Source organism: Dicentrarchus labrax, unplaced genomic scaffold (assembly GCF_905237075.1).
Source record: "Dicentrarchus labrax unplaced genomic scaffold, dlabrax2021, whole genome shotgun sequence".
NCBI classification, from domain to species: domain Eukaryota; kingdom Metazoa; phylum Chordata; class Actinopteri; family Moronidae; genus Dicentrarchus; species Dicentrarchus labrax.
The window spans coordinates 5,571,864-5,587,454 of record NW_026136711.1 but is presented as its reverse complement, the minus strand read 5'-3'; the positions used below and the strand labels follow the sequence as shown (position 1 = coordinate 5,587,454).

General features: G+C 38.3%; 1 protein-coding gene and 1 long non-coding RNA gene across 5 annotated transcripts in view; one reads left to right on the top strand and one right to left on the bottom strand.

Annotated features, from left to right (window-relative positions):
* LOC127371811 (receptor-type tyrosine-protein phosphatase gamma-like) overlaps positions 1-15,591 on the bottom strand; it is a 470,986-nt gene that overhangs the window by 43,304 nt on the left and 412,091 nt on the right. For 2 of the 4 annotated variants that reach the window (XM_051414903.1, XM_051414905.1), the window contains 4 exons: positions 12,954-13,062; positions 12,365-12,429; positions 10,112-10,880; positions 2,992-3,145 (listed from right to left, as the gene is read on the bottom strand). In XM_051414903.1, coding sequence (XP_051270863.1) covers positions 2,992-3,145; positions 10,112-10,880; positions 12,365-12,429; positions 12,954-13,062 — 1,097 coding nt within the window. The remainder of the gene's footprint in view (positions 1-2,991; positions 3,146-10,111; positions 10,881-12,364; positions 12,430-12,953; positions 13,063-15,591) is intronic. The other 2 variants (XM_051414904.1, XM_051414906.1) reach the window with 1 other exon arrangement.
* The window catches only part of LOC127371894 (uncharacterized), a 204,395-nt gene that overhangs the window by 13,210 nt on the left and 175,594 nt on the right, over positions 1-15,591 (top strand). The window lies entirely within an intron of this gene.

Sequence of the window (15,591 nt, the reverse complement as noted above, 5' to 3'; positions counted from 1 at the left end):
ATAAATCAGCACTGTGAAAAGAATGTTGCAAGAAGAAAATAAAGACCTGTACAGTAGGTCTAATGATCATCTTAATGAACAGCACAGCCGTATTAATATCACATCCATATAGCACCGTGACCTGAGTCAGCCAAAATGTTACAAAGAGAAAATAAAGACCCGTACTTTAACAATTGCCTTAATGAACAGGCATAGCAGATATATTTTTAAAGGGAAAGTGTAGATATTCATCTTTGGTGGCAGGGACCAGAAGGGGTGGTGTGTAATGCGAGAATAAATGAAATAAAATAAACTGTATACTTCATGCACCGTAAGGTCGGGTGCAGGGTACTTTTAAGTCATTTATTTTAAATAAGTTATGTAACTTACTTAAGTAATGTCAGTCACGTCAGGTAAGTTATGTTTTATTCATGTACTTAAGTTATGTCAGGTAAGAAGTGTAACTTATAATCTTTTCCTAAAACTGAGTTGGTTTTGTGCCTAAACTTAAGCATACAGCAACTGCTTCACAATGCAAACTTTATTTTGAAAATCAATTTGGACATAACATATTTATTATTACTAAATTGACCATGGAGCCCTGCGCATCCACAAATGACACTAGAAGGATATCTACAGCATAAGATTTGGAAGTGGAGGACCAAGCTGCATTATTTGATGAGTTTGGAGTGAGAACGTGTTAGAAATTACAAACATCCATCCACCTGTTATTTATAAGACAGTATCAAGATTGTATTTGTTTTGGTCATTTGTCAGACAACAACCATCAACAATGTCAAACTAATTCAGCCTTTGATTTTCTAATCATTATTTGCACAGGAAAAGTTTTTTAACAAACAACTGATAAAGTAGTTCTTCTAGTGAAGCCAGTCTCATTCATATTCAACAGCCCTTAATGAGTTATTTGTATGATTAAGAGTGCCTCTAATGGTTTTGCTACATGCCAGACATCCGATGTCAAGTTGTCATGAGACTCTGCAGATGTCATGTCAGAAAAACTGGATGGATGGACTCTGACTTGCAGTTTAAAAATCGCAATCCCCTACAAAGCAGTTAACGGTAAACCTTTCTTTAGTGACTATTAATGATGTTGTGTTAATGGCAGTCTGATTATGTCCATTTAGGTGAATCACAGAGTGGTGAAAATGTTCACTGTGTGAATGTTGCCACGTGTGTAATTCCTCACTGGTTTCACTGCCAGAAAATATTAATCAACCCTAAACACCTAGATTAATACCTTTCATTGGAAACTAGTCCATGATATATTCAAATCGCATCTGGTCTGGTTTTGTTTCTGGAGATTATTTCTGAAAAGATAAATTGAGTTAATTGTTGGGTGTGATTTGGATACCTATAAAGCGTATTAACTGTGCTGCGTATTATCTGATATAGCGCAACAAAAGATTTGGCATCCCCCGACACCACCACTTACAGGACAAATTCTCACTAAACGAGTCAGAGTGACTCTCAGCCTCCATACAGTGCTGAAAAAATAAAGAATGGAGTTTAAGAATCATTTAGCACATTCCCCAGTTTCCCTCCAAATTTGGTGATGTACCCTGATGTCACCAGTGATATGGTTTTAAAACTATTAGCTCATGCTTCGAAAAGCAGAAACTCCAAAACTACACTCTTTACTCCTGCCAAGCATTGTCCAAATTTAGAGTTATTTATTTTCTAGTTTTCCTCCTGACATGTTTTAAGACAAATAAACAAATAGTCTGCTTGGAACCTTTAACGTGTGTCTGATATGTTATTTCCAAATTAAAATCCCTTACTCCTTCTACCTCATTAAAAATTCCAGAATCTCTGAATATAAAGTTGTACAACTTGCCACAAGATGTCTCCTACTTCACTGTAAAGTCAATTCTCAGTGTTGGTAGCTTCAAGTTTCTCACTGGACCAAGGGTACATTTAAAGGTAGAGATATCTGCTGTATTTAGCAAAAATCGTATTGGATTGGAAACACTGATTGCACCTTTAAATCCAGAGTTAAATAGAAGTGTATAAATGCAGGTATAGGTATCAGTTAGCATACCAAACTATATTGTTCATACCTACATGAATCTTGCACAGCACCACCGCCAGCTAGGAATTCTAGCAGTGGTTGACAAACGTGATCACACTAAGAATACTTAGTTTCTTCCAGTTTTCTGTCAGTCCTCTCACTTCTATGCATCAGAAATAAGAATTCCTACATATGACTTGGAAAAGTAAAATAACTTTTAAGTCTAATGCACTGTTCTCTCACTCTTTGAGGTACAGATGCAAGCGGAACAAAGGCTAGCTACAGCAGGAAAGACTTTCACTAAATGTACACAGTTCTGTCACAGTTTCAGTGTCCACTGGAAATGTTCCAGGAGTAGAGCATCGCCCCAGACCCAGGAACATCTCTGCCAGCCGTAACACAACCAGAACACAACACAGGCAGATCCTGTGTCACGCAAGAATGATGTATTATCCCCTTTCCATCTTCAACAACAAACAATTGCAGTATCAGATATGCTACTTTCATCAACCTTGAGGCAACTGTCCTGGAAATTCCAGAAAATTATTTTCACTTGCAAGTGGACTATGTCAACCTTCTACAAGGTATCAGTCTGACAGAACCCCAAGCACTTAGTCAGAAAACCGCATAACTGGTGCATTCACCATGACAACAACCTATAACATTTCATCTCTAGTCCACTACTCTTTTGACAAGTACCTAGCTTTATCTTGATATATAGAATGCAATAATGAAAAGAGAAAACCTCCCATGGCTGTTGTGATATCTTGTGCATCAGTTCACTGGAAGGGCAGTGAAGTCATGCATCGGTTCAAGGGAAGGGCAGTGATGCAACAGAAAGGAGCATGTCAGGTGTGTCTCCAGTCAGCACTTTACTATTTCAGGAAAACCAAAGTCTTGTACTTAAAGAAGATCAAAGATTTCCAACCTTTCAGCACAGCAACCACAAACTAGTTCAAAAGTGATGGTGTTGTTGTACCCACCTCCAGTAGACGAGCACAGCCAGCAGGACAACGAGGCAGAGGAAAGTAAGAGCTGAAACCACCACCAGAGGTACCAGCCACTCTACGCGGCCCAGCCCCGCTCCCGACCCAGGCCTCATCTGGTGGGTCAGGTTGGTCACGGCACTGGGGCGATCTGGAAGAAGAAGAGGGAGAAACCAATGAGGGAAAGAAATGAAGTCCACAGGCAGAGGCCACAGGGGGAGAGGCAGAGTGAGGACATGACTGAGAAAAAGGCACCTACATGTGGTTGGTGCTGTCTCACAAGCTGCATTTACAGTATGTATGTGACGAGAGATCTGGCAAATGCCTGAAAACATGCAAAATTGCAAAGGGCAGATATAAACATTACTAAATGGAACATTGCTTTTAGGATATACTAAAATGTAATCCTAAAAAACAAACCAAATTATGTCCCATCCTCTTTAAAGGAACTGGTTGCTAAAGGAGCAATTAGAAATATATCAAGAGTTATTTATTATTTATTATTATTAGAACAGCCGGTATAGCTGTTTTAATCTCAAATCTCAATCTCAGTCTCTGGGCATTTTTCTTTTTCTATTTTTCAAAGGTGTATCTATCTATATAGGAAGACAATATTCTCATTCTTAAACCTGGCTACAAGGCTGTGATTGGTCTGTTGTTTCTCAAACTGGTGGTAATAAAGCATGCAATGTTCACACTGGAAAACTTTAAATCATCCTACTCGCTGCTGTATACAATTGTCCAACAATACAATTCATATAAGAAATAAGGAGCTAACTGGAAAAACATTAAAAAAAATTGTGATAATGGTGAGACAGACTCAAAAGTATGAAATCTGTTGAAAAAAATTTTGCTTTTTTGATTAGTAGAAGCGTTCCAAGGTTTGATTGACATCTGTTGGAACATGTCTCATTTTATTTCCTGCTTGTGTTCAGTACAGGATCTGTGTATAGTGTGGAATTGGGATACAGATTATTCGCTAAGATAGCCTAAACACCTCCTGGACCTACTGTATCTCTGTATGGGGAACTCATAATGAAACAGTTCAATATCTCATGGGTAAGTTAGCAACAAGCATATTTCTCAAAACATGAGGTTGTATTTTTAATTTCTTCTGACTGAAAAACTGAAGGTGCTGTAGCAAACACAAAGCAAATAAATCAACATGAACACAGATCCGTACAGACGGCCATTTCCCAGCTGACGTTGTTCCTCTTCTGAGCCATGCACATTCTGCACACTCTTTGAGGAAGTGCGGCCAGATAACTGCATTAAAGCACACACACAGCTCCGGATAATTTGAGTCATTTGTTAAATCAAATTAGCTTTTTCTGTCCACCACCACCACCACCACCACCACCTACCCAGTTCAGCTGCTGCAGCCGTGACGTTGCTTGAGCTGATGCCGGCCCCCATGGCCTTCAATCTGCAGCTTGCCTGGAGCCGAATGCTACGTTAGGCCAGGCCCCTGCACTGCACCACAGCTGGCTCGCATCGCCACTAACTAACTCTGCATCTCCTTCCTTACATCTAAACACACACACACACACACACACACACACACACACACACACACACACACACAGACACACTGTACACAGAGAAACCCAGAGATGCTGCCTGCCTCTGTTCCTTTATCTTTGCCTTCTGCTTTTCTCTTACGATTACAGTGGTCTGCCAAAAATAAATAAATAAACCCTTGCCATCAGCACGCGAACATAACACACACACACACACACACACACACACACACACACACACACACACACACACACACACACAGCCAGTCAGTAATGTGCAGTGAGATGCATACTGTACAGGCACAAACACACTGAACACACACCGTACACACGCATGCAACTATAAATGGAGCAGAGGCTTTTTTCCCCTCCCCTGTAGCTGAGTCTAGCCTGCAAGCCTCATCTCCTCTCACCATGTCTGAAAGTAGGCCAACACTCAGATCAGAGCAAGAAGAGAGTGAGAGGCAGAGAGAGGATGATGAGGTACTGGAGGAGTGAGAGCAAGAGGGGCGGGGTGTGGGTCAGTCAGTTCCACAGGCTGCTGAGTCAGGGTCCCCACTGTGTGGCCCTAATAAAACTGTGTGTCTTCCGCCTCGTCTTTCCACTTTCACACTACTTCTACAATGTTACTGAGGTAGACTGAAGGTTATAAACAAGCTCACAATTTAACAGTGCTGGAAAAGTACAAGTATAAAAGTTTACTGACGTAAAAGGATGCAAGTATTATCAGAAAGTAAAAATACTCATTATACACAATGGCCCCTTTTAGATGGTTATGTTTTATGTCGCAATATTATTACATATTCACTCATGTAATCAGCATTTTAATCTTTCTGGTCGAAGTCAAACTCATGTTGATTATTTTTTATGTGAAATCGTAATCTGCAAAGTAAACTAACTCATGCCATCGAATGAATGAAGTGCAGTAAAAAGTACAATATTGCTCTAAATACAAGCAGCCTACCTCAGAACCACTGTAACTACCAACCATCTGATGTACCTGTATGAGGCCCGGCAGCTTTTACCTGACATTGACCTTGCTTAGCGTACTTTTCAACACATGCAGTTTTACAATAAAACAGGAGATTGTAACAGACATTTATAGTGTATTTACTTTCATTCTTATATCCAAATAAATGTTTATCATCTAACTTGGTTTTAACTGTCTGGTCATCTGACTGCTCATGTTGCTAGTCCAGTTGTACACAGTCCAGTATATAGCTAGTGGAAATAGCTTCTGGGTCTCTGACGTGAACCCAACAAAGAAGTGTATTAAACTTGCATTCTTTCTGAAGGCCAGCAGGGGGAGCTCCATCAGCTGCAAAAAAGAAATCTGATAGAACAGATCCTTATGAAGAAATAAGCTGACTTCTCACTTGATTTATTAGTTCAGGAAACGGGTTACTAATCAGGTCTCAATCTCTAGTTTCAGTCTTCTTTCATACAGCATGATGTTCATTTAGTAAATTATGGTCCCATATAGAGTAAAATAGACCATAACCAGGTGTGGCTACCTTTTTATCAGAACCAGCATTAACTGTGTCAGCAGTTTTAGCTACAGTGGCTTGTGTGTTGGATCAGAGCACATGGGCCAGCCTTCACTCCCTACGTGCATCTGTGAGTCTGGGCATTACATTAGAATTTTACTAACTCTTACACTTAACACCAAAGCAGCATTTCAACCACCAACTGTTTCTTCTGTCTAGTTATTTGTACATTACATTACATATGAAAACTAACATAAAATATTGTTTGCATATAAAAATGAGCATAAAATCTTTTTGCTTGCTTCATGTTTCACAGAACCTTATTCCACAATGCATTTTCTTTATTTCAAACTGTAAGCTAGCATTTATTGCAGCTAGCAATCATATGTTAACCTCTTCATAAAATTGGCCAGCAGCCTACAGTTTGTTCAGGTTAGGAGTCTTCCTATCAATGACAAAACAAACTGAAGTTAGAAAGGTATTGAATCAAAACTGTCAAGTATACCACGTAATGGATTTAACATTATTTGGCCTTTATGTAATAAAGTTCACACAGTAATTACAGCTGGTTGAGAGTTATATTTATTTATTACTCACACTCATATAGACTTCCAAAGAATAGATGACCAAAATGGAGCTAGAGGCATTTGTTATGAGATTAATTAAAGTCTTTGCCTTGAAAACTGGGATTTGTAGTTGTCTGTAGCTCATAGGCAGAAGATGCTTTCTCGAGTACTGAAAGCATGCACTCAGCATAAAAAACACTTCCCACAACAGAGGCTCTGAGCAGAATGTATACAGTTACCACTTTCACAAGGTTTTACAACAAGTTTTAAGTTTTTGCCCTTGAGTCCCTCCAGCTCAAACAGAATAACATTTCTCAAATGTGCTTTGACAAAGAGATTGAGAAAACCATTTCCGGGGATTATCAGAAGATTGCTTTTGTTCATAACAATGTCTGGTCTTGCGCTTAGATTGTTTCAAAGCACTTGGAATTGAATTGATGTCCCATGGTGTTGGCTTGGCTAATGCAGTGCCCTGCTGAAAGTCCTGGCTGGGGGGGGATAACATTAGGTCTGCTCTCAACAACTCCAGCTAGAACTCTGTTAACACTTTACTCTACATCAATGCAATTCATCCACTCTGAATTATTGCAATTCATCACCACTTACTGCAAGACCTTTGGATATATAAGCCTTTAAGCAACAGCTCAGTTCCGTTTCTTACCCAGCATACAACACACTCAACTCTCAACTATCCAGCTATATTTTGCTCATGCAATGGAGTTGTGTAATCAGGATACAAAAAAATGAGATTACAGCTAAATTGAGTAAAATTGGGGATTTTTAGCATGATTACAATTTTAAAATACATTTCAAACTAAATAATGATATACTACCATGATATACTGCACAGTGCACACATTGCAACAATTAACCAGTCTCATTCATTATCGTGTCCTCTACTGCATGGAAATGCAATTTGTCTTTAAAGCAGAAACGGAACAACATCACACTACTGCCTTCTAGCTGTGAAAATCATCTGTGAGCGACTGTCTGAATTTGCTTCATAAAGAGCAAGTTTTTCTTTTAAAATACACTGAGCAGAGAACACATTTTTGATGCTACAAACCATGGTTTTGTCATTGTATTGACATTTCTTTTCTCTTGCCTTGATTTGCATATTTGGTATAGAGATAATCCAAAAGCAGCAGGAAGTAAATAAGTTACATTACTTTATTGTGATACTGCATTAGATTACTGGCTACATTTTATAATAGGTAATTAGCAACTGTATCAGATTACATTTTTAGTAATTATAAGCTGTTGACCTTTATTTAATAAATGTGTTCTGTATGGTCATTTCACAGAAAGGTCCAGTGTGTAGGATTCAGTGGCATCTAGCATTGTAGTTGCAGATTGCAACTCACTCGCTGCACCCTCTCTTTCCAAACATGAGGGGGAAACTACAGTGTCAGTGAAACATGCAAACAACTGCCCTGCAGTCAGTGTTTTGTTTGTCTGTTCTGGGCTACTGTAGAAACATGGTTCCACTTGGCAGCCTCCAAGGAAGTCAAACTGTGATGTCAGTAGATACAAATTTCTCATTCTAAGGTATCAAAAACAGAACAATTCCTATATTCATGTGATTATAATGAAAACATACCTATGAATATTATATTCTATTTCTGCCAATAGATCCTCCTAAATGTTACACACTGGACCTTTAACACTGAGTTATGGACATTTTTTTGTGGACACCCATTAAATACTTTACATTCAGACCACAGTGAACTAGTAACTGGAGAAAGGAAATATTATTAGGTAAGTTATGGTAAGTTAGGTTAGGTTGTTATCTATTTGTTGATTAAGGTTTGGCCCTTTGGCTTGAATACTCTATGTTTACCTTATCTTTATTCTCCATGAAACTTTACTCACACTCTCTAATGAAAGAAGAAACGGCAAGATTAAATTTAGGCTCAGTGAGGTTATTATTTGCTGAGCGCCATATGCATTACTAGAACCAGCTGACACATTAGATTTTTTCCCCATCCTTCTTTATCTTAATCTTAAAAAGAAATGCTTAACCATTGATCTCACACCTCCAAGGAATGAGAGGATGAAATTGTGATCAAAGCAGCCACTCTTCTATATCTTCCTGTTACTTTCCACTGAACTGAGATAGAAGCAACAGTTGCAGAGCAGGGTATTTCTCTTAGTGTAACTAGCCAAGACAGAGAGCACATAGGCCTGCCTCTCCTGCTGCAGTTATCTTTCACATTGTTGCCTTGGACACTATTTGTCCGTGAGTATTGTTGATTTATAAGTTTTCAATGTCATATCTATCATATATTTGCTCTGTATACATTTTATTTCTGATCCGGTCAAGAGATTGCTTAATTGATTGCTATCATAGCTGTAGTAGTAGTTAGCCCTCTGTGATGCAGCATTTGTTATGTTATGTACACTGTGTTGTGTAATAGTGTAATAGTACTGCTAAAATTTTGATTTATGTTTGTATTTTGTGTTTTTGCAGTTTTACAGATAAAGAATAATCATGGCTCCTTATTAAACCTACAAGAAAAGTTACGCCTTGTGTTTATTGGAGGACTACAATGGTCTGTTAACTAACTGTCTAGCAGTGGATTAGGACTACTCCTTACGAGGGCAGTATAGTGTGACATTTAATTTAAAGAGAAGGTATAGGTCCCTATGTGCCCAGTTAAGAACTAGTACCCTACCACTAGCAAACCAAACAATATTGGAGAGAAATGTACAAACATAAGATCCCAACATATACTGGACGTGATTCAGAGAATAACTAATGTCTAAATATGGCTCTGTTTATATTACGTCAGTTGACTCCTTTGATAAAAACGGTAATTTTATGTCACAGAACAGAGAATGCTGGTCTACTGCTGTTATTGTGTAAAGTTTTAACATGTTAATTTGGATCCAAACTAACATTAGTTGCTGTGCACTGAGGCAGCAGCAGATCATAAACTCCCCTGTTCTGCGAAGTAGAATGACCGTTTTTGTGAAAGGAATCTGGTGGCTTTGGAGAGAGCATAGCTAGATATACTGTAACAGTCTAGTTCTCCATTAGAAAGCGTAAAGGTGGTAGAGGTGAAAAATATTCTAAATTTAGCACAAACTTTTTAAAAATAGGCCATGTTCTGCTGCTGCCTCGTCCCACAGAAGTACTCTCAATCAGTTTTCTTCTGGCATTGTTCAGTCAGAAACGTGGTGACGTGACGTCACATGCAAACAAGCTATTGAGGTAGGCAGATATAAAGGTGATTCATGAAGATGTTTTTGTCATGGAAATTGAATTTGTAGAACTGTATATTATGATTTGCATGTGGTCATCATGTGGAACCAACATGTTTCTAAAGTAGACCGGAATGGACAAACCAAACACTGGCTCTAGATAGGGGGATTCACACTTTTTGTCTGTTTTGCAGCTACCATAATATCTCCTTTGCACTTAGAAGGGGAAGATGAAGCGAAGGAGTTGCAATCTGCAACTACACCAATAGATGCCACTAAATCTTTCACAGGGACTTTTGATTCTGCTACTGGATCTAAATCAATCAATCAGTTGACTCACCAGTATGAACGGAGAAGGGCCAATTCTTCTTGTGCCCCTCTGTTCTAGGTCTGTGTGTTGCTGTTGGGTCCTTGGGAAAAGGAAATACTGCCGTTTCATTGGTTGTCTCTGTGGTGGTAGTTGGGTTGGAGTCAAGTGGATTATGGGTATACAGTTGGTCTTCTACACCAGACGGCAAGTTAGTCGGATCTGGTTCAGTCTGTTTTTTCTCCTTTGCAGTGGCATCCGGTGTCTCGCGAGGTTGCTCATTCATCACTGTGCTGCTGTCCTTCCTCCTTGCCCCTACGACACCTCCTGAACCCTTCTTCTCCTTCTTCTCCTCTTTCTCTTCTTCTTCTTCCTCTTCATCCTTATCCTCTCCTTCTCTCTCTGCGTCCTCTCCTTGACCCTTGCTGTTCTCTCTGTCCTCACCCCCAGATTTACCATTGTCTTTGGCTGTGGCCGTCACAACAGCAGAGGCGGAGGTGGTTGCGTCTTTGGCAGGCTTGGTGGGTTCGGTGGTCTGGCGTGTGAAGGTGGGATTATGGGTAGGTGCTCTGCTTGGCCAAACAGAGCTGGGGAAGGAGGAGATGACACCACCGCTGAAGCCCAGGCCGGCCAGTAAAGTGCTCGTCACCACAGACGCCACTGTTGCCTGACTACCGCTGGAGGATGGACCAATGCCAGTCGCCATGGAGACGAAGGAGAAGGGGATGCCTGAGGAGGTCCAGGTAGATGAGCCAGAGGAGATAGGAGCCATGTCGGCTGAGGAGGCTGGAGACACTGTAGGCTGAGAAAGAAACAATTTACTGATTTGAATTTAAATTTTCCCTGCTCAGGCAATGTGGAATTATTGACTAAGGAGTTTAACCCCTCAAGGTATATTTAAAGGTTAATTCCCCAGTCACCAGATGAATAACGGTATAAGAAAGAAAAGAGTACACATGATTATATTAATTTTCTCTGACTGAAACTGCAAACTCTAAGTTTAGCGTTTATTGGGGATAGTAAGATCCTGCATTTTGCACTGGTTCAAAGTTCAAGATGTGATTGCCCCCATTAAAAAAAGAAAACATCTGATATAATTTGGGATGAACACAGGATGCATTGTTTCTAACATCTTTGCATCAGTAAAAATATTTATCAAACTACCTGTATCTGTATTCTTTAGCAATATATCGTGTTAAATCAAATTGTCTTGAATCGCTGTGCATCGCAATAGAGGTGAATTGTATTGTATCACATTGGTAGTTGCTTTATATGTGTCTATGTGTCTTTAACCTATCGGATTGTTGGCAATGCATCAAAATGCATATCATATCAGCCTTGCGTCACATCCTAGCATTTATCTCATGAAATACTGGATAATTTAACCCTTTTGGTGACCTATAAAATTACAATCTGGGAAGGAAAACTCTACACTCAGGACATTGGGATTGTGATTTTTATCTTAATGGAATAATATCAGCATGCTTCCATCAAAGTACTTGTTGCATTGTCAAACTGGATAGGAAATTGCTTTCCCCACCTTTATGATATACATATATCTGACAACTTTTAGGATTTTTTGAAACCGTCACACGAGAAGGTTTGAACAATTCAAAACAAAGTTTTATTTTTTCATTCTTCACACAAGTACTTCTATAATCAGTCTTGTGTCTGAATGCAATACCTTGAATACCTCAAAACCATTTTATAATTTCAAGATTAATAGATTGATTTGAAATGTGCATGGAATAAGAGATAAAACAACAAATCTGATCATTTACGGACCAAGTCTTAAGGATAGTTATATAACTTTTTCTTTGGAGCATACTGAAGCATTAAGGTGTCACAGGTCACAATGGTTTGGAACCACTGATGTAGGTAATAGAATAATTTGATCTCAAACATTTTATTTTATATATTTACTTGTTTGTTTGATTCATATGAAATGTACAAATTAGATATGATATGATAAGATACGGTACTGTATACAGATCTGGATACAGATTCATGAACTTGTCTACCATTGTATCCTCCAGGATACAGGTCCTTTTTGTCCAGAATGTTGCCTGTGTGCATTGGCCTGCTCTAACATCAATGTTTATGTATTTTCACTTTATTGTAGGTATATGTATGTACCCCTTGACAAAGTAAAGGAAGATTAAGGCATAAAATTATCCTCAAGTTATTTGATTTGATGACATTCCTGTCCACACAGGGAAGAATGATGATAATAGAGACACTGCTCTCTGCTGGATAAAATGTGGAAAGACAATAGTAGTGATTCACCTCTGCTTCCCTTACCATTCCAGTTTTCACAATCCTTGTGCCCTCAAAGATCCTGGTGGTGTTTGCTGAAATGCAGGAGAGAGAAAAAACAGGATAATCCACCAGTTAAACACAGGAGAGATCAGGCAACACTTCACTTGAAGCAGCGTCTATAAGACATCCATGAGTGCATTGTAAGCACATTAATCACAACGTGACAGAGTGTAAATGCAAGGCACTACTTAATGAGGCAGCCAAAAAACTGAATGTACTTAGATGAAATAAATGTATCTCACTGCATTTGAGCAGCTTGCTCTTAATTTTTTTTCTTTCCTTTCCTCTGTTATTCTTCCTTTAGCCTGCAGCTGTTGATCTGAACTCACATAAATGTGAATATGAAAGATTTGATATTATGATCACAGGAATCATAACTGTCAGATAATACTGTTTGCACAAATGTAAGACAATATGTGTGTCTTGTTGACAGAGGGCTGTGTACATGAATGAGATAGGTGCTGATGCTCATGTCGACCTTTATGATGACATTAGAGATAATGTGGCAGCAATGCGTGAGCACTTGAGGTCTAGGAGGTGTGTGTGTGTGTGTTACCTCTGAACAGCATGCTCTGGCTGAAGTCACTGCGCATGTCATTCATGCAGACGGCCTGGACTCGAAACAGGTACAGCACATCGGGGGAGACGGGAGAAATAACGGCCTCCTAGACGACACACCAAACATACACACAAACTTAATCAGTATAGTCTTAATAATTTTGTATCATGACTTTTTCTCACACATACATTTATTGACATTTTGTTTTGTTTTCACATCGATGAATGTACAAACATATCCCCTCGTGACCTTGTCTATCCCTGTCCATATTCTTTACATATAGCTAATTAAAAATAAGGATAAATATGAACGATCATAACATATATATAGATTATTTAAAAATTCAAGAAAATAAGTACATTAGTATTAAAAATAATAAAATAAAATAATTAGAAATACAAGAATAAATCATGTTATAAATGTATTAAATGATTATAAAAGACATCTTACATGTATGGTGTAAGTGCTGAGAGTGAGTTACAAAGCTAGACACTCCTAAGTAATGGTGAAGTCGATGCTAGAGGCTCAGTAACGGCTTGTTAGTTTGTAACAGGCACTAAACTTGGTTTCACCATCATTACTTGGAGCGTTATGTAACTAGTTTTGACGTAAAATCATGGCCAATCAACTATCAAGATAGAGTTTGATCACCATTATTACCATGCACATTAGTTTTCTGGGTTGCACTTAGCGTCGTAGCACATTGTAGTAAGCTAGATCGAAATTGAAATATATCAATAAATTAGGTCTCTACTTGATTACTGTGTTGCAAAATGTTTTCAATTAATGAATAAAATGAATACATGAAAAACTACCGTTTTAACATCAGTGAGTATGATTCTGATTGTGAATACTTCAGGGAATGTGTAACTGTGTAGTTGTTACGGAGAGTTAGGTTGTAACTTGTCTCTGTGGTGCAACTGCTTTGATTTTAGTTATTCATAAATCACAACTTTGTAAAAAATTTACATTAGAACTAGGCTAAGTATGAACTTACACAGAGTTGGTACAACTGGGATACAGAAGAAGCTTTACGTGATGTGGCAAAATCTTTCATTTTAATATGTCAATCTCCCTCCTAGTTGTTTTCCAAGAAATGTAGGAAAACTGTCACATATTTTTATCTTGCTTTGAAAGCAATGGTTAATTTCTCTAAGGCAAGACACTGAGAGAAGTTTTTCAACCACTGACTCATATAAAATCTTTCTAGGTTCTAGCTTGAGAAGGAGAGAAAGTAATGATTTTTTTCTCTCTGTTATTAAGCCTTGAAATCTCAGAGAACAGACCAAGAATAGACTGTTCTGGACATTCTGGTAGTTTGACTCTTTATTACTTGTGATAATGTACAAAGTCAAAATTATTTGATCCTTTGGCAATCCCATAAACACTGAATCAGTGTGCCCTTATCATATTTTGGTCACATTGGTCTAGATTATTGGTGTCAAAATGATGTAAAAGGGATGGGGTTACATAAGTATGCATTATCGATTGGTACCGTAGGAGTCTAAATCTGGTGTTATTAGTTTGAACCTGGACTTCATAGTATGCCCTCTCCCATTCATATTTTCTTATCTCTCTATCTGTCACTACACTAAGCAAGTCTCCTATTCTCTTAGGACTTACTGATTTAAATTCAAGTAGGTCATAGATAAAGACACTTGAACATGACCGCCAGAGAGATCACTATCACCTTTTCCAACATGGAAAGAGGTGGACTGAGGTGGAGTGAGTATATAACTCCTGAGCTGCTGCTGATACTTAAAGAAGTGTTTTTTACAATTATCTGCAAGGTGAAATTATTGATTTTGTCACTAGAGTCGGGTCAGATGTACAGCCCATTGTTTTGGTCTGAGATGCTGGTGTGCTTTAGTGCAACATCTAGTGGCCAGTGAAATTCTTTTACCTAACCTTTAAAATCAATAGTATATCTTTCAAATGAAGATTCATAAGAAATGTGCATGGCATATGTAACTACGTTTTCCTCAGAAATGTTGTTGTTTTTATAATCCACCATTCATATTTTTGTTGTTAAAATGTTTTAGTTTTTGTATCAGTTCAACATATTCAATCAAAATATTGGAGCCAGCTCTGTAGTATGTGCCAAATATAAATACCTCATATCTAAGTGTCCTCTCACTGTGTAAAAGCCCTCTGTCAAGCTTTCCTAATAGATGGAACTCATGCTGCTTTGGATCAGCAGAATATAAAGATTTCATATATATGGAGTCATCTCTGCTCTCCAGCTCTATCACATAAGTGGGGGAAAATATAAGACTACTCTTAAAACCAGTAAGAGATGAATTCCAGTACAGCCTTGTTTAAATAGTGTATTCAACTCTTCAACTCTATTCCTCTACTGCTTCATTCTCTTTTAAAAAATTCCATTACACTACTAATGTTTTTTTAATCAAGTCTGACAAATTTATCGGCCAGAGATTTCATAAGCTTTTTCATATCGCTGAAGATAATCAGAATCACACTGAGCTGCAATGTGCAAAGATACAGTAGGCCACTGGAAAAGATTATATTCTCCTCTGTTTAATGTTTTGAGAGATAAAATCAGTTCAGTCAGTCAGTCACACTTAACCATCACTATACCCAGTATGTCTGCTGCATCATCACATTAAATCACCTG